Source organism: Scomber scombrus, chromosome 10 (assembly GCF_963691925.1).
Source record: "Scomber scombrus chromosome 10, fScoSco1.1, whole genome shotgun sequence".
Taxonomy (NCBI): domain Eukaryota; kingdom Metazoa; phylum Chordata; class Actinopteri; order Scombriformes; family Scombridae; genus Scomber; species Scomber scombrus.
Genome location: NC_084979.1, coordinates 23,057,612 through 23,072,161, shown reverse-complemented (window position 1 = coordinate 23,072,161; position 14,550 = coordinate 23,057,612). Strand labels below are relative to the sequence as shown.

General features: G+C 37.4%; 1 protein-coding gene across 2 annotated transcripts; it reads right to left on the bottom strand.

The window, feature by feature from the left end:
* Positions 1-3,531: 3,531 nt before the first annotated feature.
* On the bottom strand, positions 3,532-12,257 carry LOC133988047 (protein ILRUN-like). Of its 2 annotated transcripts, none has more exons than XM_062427572.1 (5): positions 12,001-12,257; positions 9,990-10,144; positions 9,683-9,880; positions 7,387-7,715; positions 3,532-5,978 (listed from the first exon to the last, which is right to left on the bottom strand). In XM_062427572.1, exons 1-5 carry the CDS (start codon positions 12,255-12,257, stop codon positions 5,943-5,945), a joined length of 975 nt encoding a protein of 324 aa, XP_062283556.1. In that variant the 3' UTR covers positions 3,532-5,942. The 2 variants fall into 2 exon arrangements, with proteins under 2 accessions (XP_062283556.1, XP_062283557.1); XM_062427573.1 differs by lacking the exon at positions 3,532-5,978 and adding an exon at positions 6,000-7,299 and having other exon boundaries at positions 7,339-7,715; positions 12,001-12,227.
* Between the last annotated feature and the right edge of the window lie 2,293 nt (positions 12,258-14,550).

Below are 14,550 nucleotides of genomic sequence, written 5' to 3'. Positions count from 1 at the left end.
ATAAAACTGTACTTTATAGTCAATTCTTGCTGGTCTCTGAATTGAACTGTCTACATTCCCATTTTAACGAATTATGAATAAATAAATAAAATAACATAAAAACAAATACAAAAAGAAAGTCACTTCTTGAAGCTCCACTCAACCTTTTCTTAAATCACAACTATTGTGTTTATCCTGTTTGGTTGTTTTTTTTATTCCCCTCATTGTTTTACTGTTTCAATCTGTGTTGTACTTTAAAATACTTCCTATAATCAAATTATTTTAGCATTCCTACAGTTTAATCTGTTTTTACTGTCTAGCACTCTGTTTGGGAAAGTGTTATCATTATTACACAATGTATTATAGCAGTATAGTATATAAGTGTATAAGTGACAGTGACAGTAATCTAATCACTGTAATGGTAATAATAATTTGCAGTGGAAGTAATAGGAGTTGAAAGATAAATATATTGCAGTCATAAAATAACAGTAGTGCACTTAACAGCAAGAGTGGTAATAGTAGTAGCAGTTGTAGTAGTAATAGCGGAATGGCAGTAGAAAGTACATTTACTGAAGTTGTGTGTGTACTTTTCTTGCGTATTTCCATTTTAATGCTACTTTACACTTCTACTCCACTACATTTCAGAAATAAATATTACACATTTGATTCCACTATATTTATCTGACAGATACAGTTAATTTGCAGATACATGAAACAATGATGGAAGAATCAATGCAATATTTTTTGTGAATATGTGGCGATGTTTAAGATGTATAGACAGTATAAAATGTCAACACCATTACAATCAACAACATTAATATCAAAAATGTGTACTTTATTATATGGGTTATTGATATATACATATATATTATGATTAACATAACACTGTTGTATTGTATAAGCTAAAGTAAAACTTCAAAAGCAAGACTTTGTAGTGAATCATTTGTTGTGAGTATTCTTAAATGATGGTATTGCTAATTGAGGTACCTCTTCCACTTCTGGTAGAACAGGTTGCAGTGGTAGTAGCAGATATTATCATGTGATTGTAGTAACAGTAGTATAATAGTAGCAGTAGAAGTATTTTGAGTCTTATTATGAACTGTGTGCAGTCTTACCTTGTCAGTGACTGAAAAAAGTGGATTTCAGTAGAGTTGTTGTTGAGGCCTCTCCTCAGCTCTGCCTGGCTCCTCTCCCTAACCTTTCTGCTGTCTCAGTTTCAGTGTAGACTAACGTTGAGATCCACTGGAGTTTGAAACTCATTTGCCCTCATGTGAGGATGTTCTGTACATCTGGTTTTGTCTCCTACCCAGCACTCAGAGCTGGAGCCCTGCTGTCCACTTCAAACACGAGGACACCTTGTTTGACTCCTGGCTCAAGTAGCAAGAGTTACACTTATTTGAGACACAATGCCTTTGTGACATATCAATTCTGAAAGAAAGGGTGTGACTCAATGAGGGAGGTTGCTAAGTGCCTGCTTAATAATGACTTGGGGCAGTATTCATATGGAGAGTTCCTTCAGTAAACAAACCCAGTGAGTCTTTGCCTGGGGAGAAGCTAAGTGCACCTATAGAGTTTTAAAATGAGCATTTTAAGAAGGGAAGTTTTCGAACGTTGTGAACATAAAATACAAAACTACAGAAGACAAAGCATTGGTGTAATTAAATGTTATCTAATTTAATCCCAGGTCAAAGGTCACCAATATGTGGGACAGGTGAGGAATATTTATGCCGATTTTGGTATAAATCTACAGGTCAGTCCGAGAAATGCTGCAGACTGGAAGAGCTGGGAAAAATACTGTAGAAAAAGTTTTTAAAAAACCAACAACACTTTGTCAACACTTGAATAGCGCTAACACTCTCTCTGTATTTCTGCCATTGTTCATTTGCATGAATTTAAGAGGATTAGCACACTGTTTGCATATAGTAGCCTTCCAGCCCAGACAAGTTTTAGGAAGCTACCAAATGGTCCCAAACAGTCAACGCTGGACCTTCTAGTGATCTATGGGACAGAAGTGACAAAATGGAAAGTGACATAAATTAACCTAGATCAGGAACTGTCAGAAAAAAGTAAACATAAAAGACATATGGGTATCTTGCTTGAGGAGAGAGGATCCTTTGTTTTAGTCATTAATATCTCACAATGTGCTTACTGTGTATTTTGCAACCTTAAATTCACATAACACTGGAAAAGGACACATGGGATCTGTGAATAAATCCTCTCCAGGAAAAGAGCAGAAAAATTGAAAACTATTATTGGAAAGGTGAACAAGTGGCACACAGAGTGAGGATAAGAGTCAAAGAGAAAAGGAAGGAGAGAGTGAGTGTGTAAATGTTTGCTTAAACTAAACAGTAATGTTTGTGCGGTTGTGTTGAAATATTCTAAAGAGCTGCTGCCTGAGTATCCGCCCACATAAATCATCTTTCCAGGCCTCCTTTAAAAATGGCAAAATTACATTTTTCCACCAGTGAAGTAAAAAAAATGAGCGGTTGAGTTATGCTATAAGGTGAAAAACAAAAGCTGCACCTGCTTTGTTTCACTTTCTCAATAACTTTTAATAACTTTTGTCAGTTGGACCCTGGCAGTGAGTCATTCGAAAGCTAATCTCACATCTACTGCACAACCTTCGTATTTCTCATGTGCAGCCGTGACACATTTACATTCAACATTCAACCAAGCTAATGAGAAGTGAGTGTTGCCCCTTCAGGCAGTTTTGTTGTGCAGGCTGGCTGCTGGACAGGAGCCGTTGACTGAGAATGCTGGGGCACCTTTAGAGGGGCCACATGCAACATTTGACCAGTAAACCTCCAGGCTAACATGTAACCACACCTCCTTAAACTAAATAGAGAACTTCAATAGATGACTAGCCTGGGGTTCGTCTACTGGCCAAGGTCTATCTCTTTCAGCTTGAAGGTTTTAACCTTTCTAAAACTTGTTTACTTTGAGTACTATCTGACACTTCAAAACATATCTAATCTTGACCAGAAACCCTGCCGCTTCTTTTTCAACTTTCCACTTTTCCTGGCTCAGGTGTTTGAAGAAAAAGGATGAGAAAGAGAAAGTAGCTTATCTACTCTACAAAAGTGGAAAAATTGATTTAGATATATAGTATGTAGCATCGTGGAAGGGATGAATCAAAAGGATACATTCGCTGCTAAATGTATTTTAAAAAATTACCATAATGTAGAGAATATTAGATAAAAATAGTGAGCCATCGACCATAAAACAATTTCAAATCCAGATCTCACGAATTTATAAAGCAGTTACACTAGTTTGTGTATAACAGCATAGATCATAGTTAAAATGCAACATACAAAAGAGAAATGCAAACTAGATTAAAAACTATGAGGACCTTTTTAACGTCTGAGAGTCGACTACAGGGGATGTCATGTCTTGGTTCAAAAGAACAAAACCAAAGAAAACTAATAACACCCTTCTATATGAAAATATAATGGTGAATAAAAACATGGTGCTGCAAAAATCTGCCCAATATCACAACATGAGATCTATTAAAAGTCCTGAAAACAGAGATGACACAAAACCCAAGACTTTACTTTTCTGTGATAATTTAATCATACAAACATTCGTCAAACATACAAGAAAAAAAGCTTTCATCTTTATGCATTTCCTCACTCTCATCAATGTGCTGTTGTATGAGTCTAATGCCAACTGATTCCTTCTGCTGTCTGGCCAGTGGAAACTTCATAGAGATAAACACACTTTGCGCTTGCTGAACTGACATCGACAGCCGGTACCTTTTTAACGACAGGGAGAGACGTTTGACTTTAACGTTTTGGACAAGAAATGCACAACATTGTGTGAAACAGAAAAAGAGATCCAGAGATCCTCGCTGCATGTTGTAGTGTTGGCTGGTATTGTCATGTTGAAAAGGTCAGTATCCCTGGGGCTTACAGTTAGTGCTTTAATGTAAAAGGTGTTTACCTGTCAAGGTGGTCTAACACACTGGCTGTGAATGACAGATAAAAATCACAGAGTCGATAAACCCTTTAGGACGTAACTGTGCTTGCTGGAGGAGGAAAAGTACAGACAGGCCTCACCATGGATGTTGCTTTGCTCAGTGCATAGATCAGCTAGTTAGTACGTCCAAGTACGCAGTGATATTTCTTAAGGATTCATGATTCTGCCACCTCTTTGTAATTTTACCTGGTTTGGTTGGGTTTGCATTTTAAATGATCAAACAGGATCAAATTCTCAAATGTGTGTTTTTGTGTTTGGCTCATCAATTAGTGAGAACATTTGTAGACATGAACGTAGAGCATAACTTTAACAGGAGACAGAAAAATGCAGAATAATAATATTAATATAGATGCAAATTCAATGCAGATACACAATGTAGAATCTTTGGGTAAATGCATATGTTTCCTAAGACATGATCCTCTTCTACATTCATCAAACACATTCAATTCAACGAGATAAAAACAGCTTTCAAATTACAATTCAGAACAGGGCGAAAAAAAAACATTGTTTAAACTTTTTTCTCAATATTATATAGCTTTTCATCTTTGTTCATGACTTCATTTCAGTGTCTTACAACATAATGTGAATTAACCCAGTTATCTTGGGTTCTTTAAATTTAATGCAAGCATGTAAAATTAATCTAAATCTTAAATTCAGACGATCACTGGGGGGATTTTTACTGAGAAGACATTACTGATAAGCTTATGGTTATATATATGTTATGTGCCAGGGTGTGTGGCACCCTGTCTCCCAACCTTGAGCAGAACAAGCAGTAAAGAAAATAAATTGATGGTTATAGCAGTGACAGCTCTTAATGGGGCATAAGAGCCTTTTTTAACAAGCTGTCATTTGATCAAATGAGCTATGACTCTAATTTTTAGAAATATATCCCATTTGTATAATCTAACCTTTAATACTGCATTATTGCTATTACTGACTTTTCTTCTAACATTACATAGATGTATATATATATGACAGGTGCCTGCAATGACTTAATATAGTTATGGTAAGAAACCCTCACTCTCTCACATGACTCTTTAAACCAAATCAAACTCTTCATTCCAGTTCATTTCCATTTCAGTAGATCCAAAAAAGTCCTGTTTGACAACATGAGGCATTATAATAATAATTGTTGGTTATAAAACTTAGCTTTATAAAAAATATGTTCCTGTAGAATAATGTGGACTATACTTTCCCAGATTACAGGAGCTATACTGTATATGAGATTTCTGATTCTCAGTGTTAAGAGTAATGGTTGACTCCCTCCAGTGGAGGAAAACTGCATTGCGTCTGAATTTGAAGGAACTATGACAGCATAGAAATGATTACCCATAATGCACAAGTCATGCTGCATTAAAAAACAGATTGGCCTTTCAATGAGCTTCAGATATATTTGTTGAAAGTGTCCCTTTGTCTTATAAACCACATATTCAAAAAATTAAGATAAAATGTGAACGTTTTTTTTCTTCTTTCAGACGCCCGTATGATCAGATTTAGTTAGAGGGAACTGACCCAGAAATCCAATCAATATAATCTGGGCAGTCAGAGCAGAAACTGGAGAATCAGTTGGCAAAATAAATGGCTTTTCCTCCAAAGTATCTCTTTCAGGTTGCACAATGCACACACATATACACAGAATTTCACAAATACACACTCCTGTCATTTCATTTGCACTCTGACAACTAAAAAAATTAGGAAAAAAAAAAGAAAAAGTTATCACTCAGAAGACTCATAGCACTCTTTTTTTTGTTTTGTTTTAACTTAGCATTCACACGTGCATACAGTGGGTGTGGGATGTTGGTTGAGCTGCACGTCAGAAGCGTTGGCCTCTGGTTTCTCAGCGCGTCGCTGAAGTGGAGAGCGACTTTGCATAAAGTGATTTGAATCTCCTGACTCTCCACCAGCTACTGATAAAGCCTCTTCACTTATTGGTGTGACCGACTCCAGAGGTACCGTTTAGTGCTGCTTCTCTGTGACAAGTCCCATATTTAAGAGTGCCCAAAGGGAAAGGGCTCCTGTATACCCTGGAAATAAGAAGAATGATTAAAGAACAGATGGTAGAGTTGTATGTATGTAGAAAACCTTCAAAATGAGACAGAACGAAGATTCACTGTGTTGGTCGTATATACTGCAAGAATAAACCTTTCATTATAAGTACAACCACTGCATTGGCTCAGGCTGTATAATATTAAAAGATATAAAAAATAAAACTTGTTTTTTTAATTTAACAGCAGATAAGAGTAACACCATCCTACATGTCAAATATGCTTTCAGTAATATCCTTTTCTGATTGATTGATTGCCAATAATTGTTGGATACAAACACATAAATCAGGTCAGAACTTCTCCCACCTTTAATGCTAGACTGCTACACCTATAAAATTCAAGTTTAAAACAAAATTGTAAGAGTTCAGATGTGATTTCAGACTTGCTTTCGTTCATATCTGCTGTATAGTGTAGATTCAGATAATCCTATATTGAGTGATGACTTAGCATGGTTGGCTCAGTTTACACATTGTAAGAATGTCTGCAGCTGTTGCATATTAAAAACGTTCACATGCTCAGTGACTCTAAAATATCAGCTGTGGGCAATCAAATCACATCACATCACATTGAAGTGAAATTAAAATTAAAATATGCCTAATACTTTGTTTTATCACCAAATAGCTGCGTTACAAATAATATTCCCATCAGAGCTGGCAGGGTAATATAGAATAGAGACATCAAAGCCTTCCCTACATCTACTGCTGGCTATTATGCAAACTACACTGAATACTGTTAAAGTTATAATAATGAAAACTCCCGAGTCAGCAGTTCAGCGGCTGAAAAGGCAGCAACACGTTATTTAGCCGGAAGTTAGCGACAACCTGACCAAGCTCACTTAAGGTGGACTGACCTTTAAGGCGGACCAGCTATTCTCATTTTAGTGACAGTCTCAGCCGCGCCTCAGAGTTTTGTTTAGCCCCCCTCTCCCGTCTCACTCGACTATCGTGCTGATGCTAGCATTTAGCTCAAATCACAGCTTTCCCTCAAGTTCAGCCTCACATGGTCTGGTCAGGTCATGTTTGTTGAAGGATCAGTTTTAAAAAAAATATATATATATGGGAGGGATGAACTTGTAGCTTGAATTAAATATGGGAAATATGAAGAATAACCAACCAAATTAATGTATCTCAGCTGCTCTGATATTACAGCCCTGAACAATGTTTTCTGTGGTGACTTAAATTGAAATAAAACAAAAAATATGATGAATACTTCAGCTTCACTCAATAGATAGATTGATATACTCATCTAAACATTGGTGTTACTTTCATCTCAAATATTCCCATCCTTACACTCATGATCCCTTTGATAATGGAAAATATGTGAAGAAATTAACCCCAACCCTGATTCACTGGTACAGAGAATCTCCTTTCCCCATGATATGTCTTACCTGGTTATAAGAGACTACTGATAGATTGCTTTGTAGACGGTTTGCTACTATATCCACAGAGTTTTGTGAAAGTCCATTCTGATCTTGCTGTAGCTGGTTGGGGTTTCCCTGCCAATGTTCCTCTGAGACCATGTGGCCGCTGCTGTCATGGTGGAGGCTGTTGTTGTTGCTTTTGGGGCACTTGCTTTTCTCTGGCGAGGCGAAGGGGTTGTAGTCTCCCTCCAGGGTGCGGTGGGGCTGGGTGTTGAACTCGGCTTGGAAGGAGGAGAGCTGCTGCGTGACGCCCAGGAGGCCTCCAACCTCCACGCTCAGGATCACCCAAATTATATCTGTCAAGAGAAACAAACAGTATGTTATAATATACAAAAAAATGTTACTAGGGCTTTATCTTAAGTAGAGATTGATCCTATAAAGGTGTGAAAAACCCAATAACTCACATTACAGAAACTATAAATCATAAAAATCCAATTAGATCCTCAAAGATTTAAAGTGCTCCAGGTCTGCAGTTCATTTTTTCTCTCTTTAAGGGCGCACTCACACTAGGCAATCGTACCGTGCCCAAGCATGTTTGCCCCCTAAAGTCCGGATCATTTGGCTAGTGTGAGTGCAAGTGTACTGTGCTTGAGTACGGTATACTTCCCTGGCACGGAAATCGATGATTTTTTTAGGTAACACTAGCTGAGCCCTGGTCATTTGAAGCAACACTAAATGCAACGTGCAACGTTAAGGCAAAAGAACTCAATTTAGTTTGCATCCAGCTTCATTACATCTGCTGCACCGCTGCTACCACAATTATGAAATGGTAAGTTTATTGTCTGTGACTGTGACCCTCATAAAAGTAATATTTTACAAATCTGCATTATATAAACTAACGAAATTTGTTAAAGTAAGTCATTTGGCGACTTCTAAGTCATTCAGTTAAACTAAGTGTATTCCTGCGAGTGTGAATGATCCCTCGAAGTGATCGAACTTTCTTACTTTTACTGGAGTAAAGAGTTGAATCAGTACGTCTGCTTTTACTAGAGTAGACAACGCGCAACGTATGTGTCGTAGGCAACCGTGATTGAGTACACTTGGGTTTGAGGTAATGTGAGTGCGGGTCAGTGGGGGACAGGGGAGGGGGGACATCCGTGCTTCAGCACGGTACGGAACAACTGGCCCTAGTGTGAGTGCGCCGTAAGTCACCGGGAACCTGATGGTGCCAGGTATAATCGCTGTGACCACCTTAATATTAATGGAATATTAAGGCCAAGTATAATTTTAATTGAGTATTCCTTTGCTGCTTAATTTGTAAGTTGGAAAGTCTAGAGGGATTTCCTGTTGTGATCCATCATGCAAGTTCAAGTAGCAGGAAGCCATAAATCAGTTAAATGGATGAGTCTTAATTCAATTTGTGTGTGTTAATAGATTGGCTATGTAATATTTTAATAGTTTTATTGCAAAATTACTTTGCACTGTCTCTTCAAGTCTTGACTGTTGCCTACAACTGCTGACTACGGCCACTGTGTGTATATTTACATATCTGCAGCCCAGTTTAAAACAAATAACCACATATTTGAAAAGAGGAGGGCAATGAGGGCAGAGAGAATATTTGCGATTGGGCGATACAATAAAAAAAAGAAAGAAAGTAAAGTAAATCCAATATTTCACTGAAAGCTTGGAGGCGCCGTAGATGGTATGACATCTATGATTGATATTGCTGCTCATCCTGCATAATGCTACTGATATTACAAGACATATTATATACACAATGACGATGATTGTGACGCTGGTTCCTGACTGTTTTTAGTGTGTGTTGGAGCTTCCTGAAAGCACAGGGAAAGAGAGACAGGCAGGCAGATAGAGTGTCGCTTTTACTCACAGCCCAAAAGTGTCTGAATTTAACAGACAGTCAAATGTTTGACTCCTCCAAGCTACTCTGCGTTAGTTTCAGTGTTAATCAGACACTGGGCAGATGTATTTTAAATAACAAGGACACTCTCCCTTAGTTGAGCTGCTCCACTGTGCTTTCCCTGTCTTCAGTCTCTTGTCATGCACATGTGTGCTTGTAAAAAGCTGATTAGAGAAACCAGTTTTCAAGTTTACATGACAGTAAAGTGCATGTAAATGTAAATGTGGCTCTTTTGTTCTCTAAAAAAGCAGCAAGCCACAAAAAACTATTCTTATAACCACCTAGCAAACATGATGTCAGCACTACTGCACCTCTCCTGCTGAACATGGAAACTCAATTCTTGAGTACAATTAATAAAAAGCAACAATTCTTATTAGTTTTTGGTGTAAAGTTTGCTGCCCTCACCTCCGTAGTAAAGTCCAGTAGCTGTGCACATTCTCCACTGGCCCTGGAACATGCCAGGAGACACAGGGCTCTGCATCTGCACACTAACGTCAGCCATTTCCTGAGGGTCTAGAGACCGCACCATCACCATGTTCACGTGACCAAACTGATCCCCTCCAACGTACTTCAGGCAGACCCCAGGAGGCCACGACTCTGGACCTGGAAGACAGGCAGGCGTCAACGCTTTTACCTCTGCATGACATTTGTGTTCAATCAAATTATAGCGTAACATTATGTAAATTATACACAGTGTCTGTTTTTGTTCTACCTGTGTTCTGTATCCGCCAGGTCTTTGTGAAAGGGGTGTCAGGTGGAACAGATTCGCCCTCGCCAATCGTCACATCCTTTACGAAGGACATGCACGGTGCGTTGATGTTAGGACTCTCAAAGTCATAGTAGGCTCCAATGGCTGCCTGTAAATTCCTGTGACAACAGAAAGAAGAAATCCAGATGAGCATAATGTCATTTCTGCAGAGGAAGCTGATTATTCTATTAAAAATCATTTGGTGTCAAAAATATTGATTTCTAAAAGCCTAAGGTGACATCCTCAAATTTTTTATTCTGTCTCATCAACAGTCTAAAACCCAAATATATTCAATTTACAATCACATAAAACAAAGAATCAGCAAATCCTCACAACTGGAATCAATTTATGTGTCGTATTTTGGCTAGAAAGAAATTACTTAAACAATTCATCAATTATTTCCAAATTAATATTTTCCCATCAGTTTATTGAATAATTGTTTCAGCTCTAAGTATATCCTGGGAGTCTCAGATACTGGCATGCTGTCAAAGCCTCGTGGAAGCTGTACTGTTGCTGTTGAATGCTTAGACGGCAAAATAATGTTTGAAGGTTGATTAAAAAACAAACAAACAGGATAACACATCAGCTCATACAAGACCAACGAATGCTTGCTTTATTGTTTGTGTACTTATTTATTTATTTATTTATTTTTAACTGTCCACTTGCTGCTGCAATAATGTAAATTTCCCCACTGTGGGACTAATAATGAAATGTCTTATCTTATCTTCAATTCTTAGTGGCATCATTTTTTTTGGTGTGTGGAATTTTTAGTGACTTAGTAGGTTAAAATGCACATGATGACAACAGCTGAGATGTCCGCAGACCCACACAGACTCATACTGGGTGCTTTCTCGTGACATGCTGGTCATCCATAAAGCAGCAGTTTTTATTTTTAGAAAGCCCCGTTGCAGAGGAGCTGTAACACAGCATCACGTGACACAACTAAAGCCTGCACTGCCTCCTCGCTCACTTACATAGACCTGCACTGACATAATAATACTGCTGCATATGCGCAGAGAGAAATAACAATTCAAATGTGAGGGGGGAAAAAAATGCCATTATATCTCCCTTTCACATTCATTTTCGTTTCCATACAAACACTTTGCATGGCTTACAATGTCTTTTTTTAAATTATTTTTTTTAAACGTGTCCCTTAAAATGTAAAAGTGAATTGGATATTCACTGCTTCAAGCCCACTTAAGTAACAAATACACACACACACACACACACACACACACACACACACACACACACACAGTTATATGATTCAGGGGGACTTGCAACACCTTAGTGAGCTTTGACTCCGCAGCTGACATGTTGGATAAGTTACGTAATTATAAACGCCAGTAACCCTCACTGTGGTCAAGGAGAAGCGGACATTAATGGTGTATCACACACATATTAAAGGGTACAACTTATATCCTCACACGGTTATAGAATAAGCAGTTAATAAAGCCTGAGAAAATGTTTGTTAAATCTGAATTGTCGGCTCAGTTACGTTACACAAGTGGTGACTAAAACTCAACCACGACAAACACTCACATGTGGAAAATGCTGGAAATATATTTTAATTACAATTACAACGCCACACCTCGCTTCCATACTAACTTGTGCGTTGACTACTATTTCTTTATCTTGTTAAAAAAAAAAAAAGGTGTTTATCAAAGGTGTGTTAAACCTGCGTTCATGTGCTAACAGTGTGCGATCAAAAGTCGGAGGCGCACTGACTCAGCTAAGCCTTTTGGTTACGTTACTACGACGTCGTTAGCTGTCATTGAAGCCACGCTTTACATGCACACAGTAAACGCCTTCATTATGTGTCACAATGACCGCAACACTGCTTATTATTTCCTTAACATGTACCCCCAAACTCTTTATATTTAAAGCTCTGTGTGGTGAGCTAGCCTATCCACATTATTACCCCCCACCCCCTCCAGACGCAGCACTGCAGGCCCCGTCGGGTCCCCGAGCTCACCAATTGGTCATGTCCAGGAAGAAGGCGCATCCGGCGGGGTTAAGCTGAAAGCCGAGCAGCCTCTGAAACTCCGATATTAGGATGTCTTTGTCCGTTGTGCCCATACAGCTGAATTTTTGCATGAGCTCCTGGTCCACGTCCAGGTCCATGCCCTCCATCGTGAAATCGCCTCGGCAGAAACTGGGGGGCTTCGCTCCTAATTTAGTCCGAGGCCTCGGCTTGTCATAACAAACTCGACAACAGGGCCAAGTGCGCATGTCACATGATTGTATCTCTGTGTTACCCAAAAGAGCCACGGGGCCACCAGGAGGACAGACAATATTATATAACTTTATTTATTTTATTTTATTTTATTTTATTCACACACGTAAAGAAAAAAAAGGCATAAAATCCCGATAATAACAATGTAAGATGTGTAGCGAGAAGTCAAGAAGCCACAGGTTTATACCATATACAGTCTATGGTTTATACATCAGACCTCCCCTCAATTTAAAGATGATTTAGAGAATTTGGTGGCATCTAGTGGAAGAGACTTGGCATGAATGTAATATAATATATAAGTATGTTTTTGATTACTGCATAATTATATGAAAATAAGAGTTGTTTTTTTTTTTTTTTTAACTTTTGCTATATACACACTAGTCCTTTTAAAAATGTCTAAAACGATGGCACGATGCATTTCTGTGAATTTGCTATTTAGATGTTCAGCAGGTACACTGCATACTGCATATATGTATGTATATGCTATATACATAAACGCCCTTTTCTATTTTTTCACAGTGCAAAAACTAGTGAAAAAAACTCAGAACAACTTTTTTTAAACCCCAAAGATGACAAACTTTAAAAAAAATAAATAAATAAATAAAAAAAAATACAGCAAAATAATAAATGACAAGAAGTCAAACTCTACATCAGTCTGCAATGTGCTCAAACATCCAACTGAAGAAACAAGAAGAAATGCACATTTTTAGAGGGAGATTTTAAAGATGTACCTGATGTCATTATAACTTTTTTGTCACTTCATTGTCATTTGTCTGACTTCTATTTGCTTAACTTTGTTCTTGTGTGCTGGTTGTGTTAAGTCCAACGCTTATCTTTTGTTTGAACAGGTGAGTGACCAAATGAATTTCATAAGTGCTGTTGTTCTTTGACACTAAATAGAATTAACTGTGTAAAGAGGATATCCACATATAATACTCAGACTACTTGACAAGAGAGACTACCTGATCAAATAAAGCTACTAACACACAACCTTCACTTTAGTAAACAGTGCAAAGATTAAATATTAAATATCAAAACTGAAGTAACAACAAGCAGAACACATTTTTGAGTGGAGGGAGACTTTACAGGATATCTTTGCAGTTACTCAAGCCTGTCTTAAAACGACAGTCAGGTAACCATATATGTATTAAAACAGATTTTGCTTGCTACAATCATTCTTTCTGCTCACATTGAACATTAGAAGATAACTTCCAATTACAGTGTGAGTGGACTAAATCCACAGTTCTCACTTTGAGCAAACATGTATTTAAAGGTTTATCTTAAGTTACTATGAGACAGTGGTTTGAGTTAGTCAACTACAGTGGGTATCCTCCACAGTTACTGTCCTTTAACCCTTACATACTGTTCATATTCTGACTCATAATTAGTCTGTACACCAATTCACATTAATAAATTCACCATCAGACATTTAAAATCACTATTTTATGGTCCAGGAGAACATTTTATAAAATTCGAAGAATACAACATGTTTGAATGCTGATTTAATTTTTTTTAAATTTAATTAAATTTTTTAAATAAACACAGGTTAGACTTGTACATTTGCATATATAGAAATGTTTATCAGCTGCACACAAAACACAAACAAACATGCATTTTATTTCCATATACTGTGGGTCATATTAGGAAAAGTTCAGCTAAAAGAAATGTGAAATTGGGTCAAATTTGATCCTGAAAAGTATGTAAGGGTTAAGTAAAAATGTATTTTTTGTGTCTCTACAGACAGTGTTTTCCAATTGAGCTGCAGTGGCAGTATCATAAATAAGGTTACTAAAATAACATTCATTCTGAAAGATTGAATTGATTTGACTAATTTGGATGACTGAAGTTTAGCTTCAAATAAACGTTTTAATAAATTTTTGTGCAGAAGGAGGCTTGTGGATTCTGTCCCTCATCACCTACATTGAAAATGCATTATGGTCCTAATGACCAGCATGAACCAAGAGGAATGATTCATGCACCTGATTGTTGTTTGTTTTCTTCTTCTTCTTTATTAAGCATTGACAAATAACTAATAGGCACAATCATTGTTAAACACACTTAACAATAATTCCAAGCAGCCTAATTAACAAAAACGAAACAAAACGAAATTATCTTTAAGGGTGGGGTTAATCAATGTACAACATAAGTAGTTCAGGGAGTGTTAAGGCACTTCTATTTCCCAGTTTTGTAGATGATTGAAAGAAAATGTTCATGTCATTTACACACAGTGACACAAAATACTCCTCGTGTTTTTGGAAGCATTGGAATACATGTATCTGTTTTTAATCT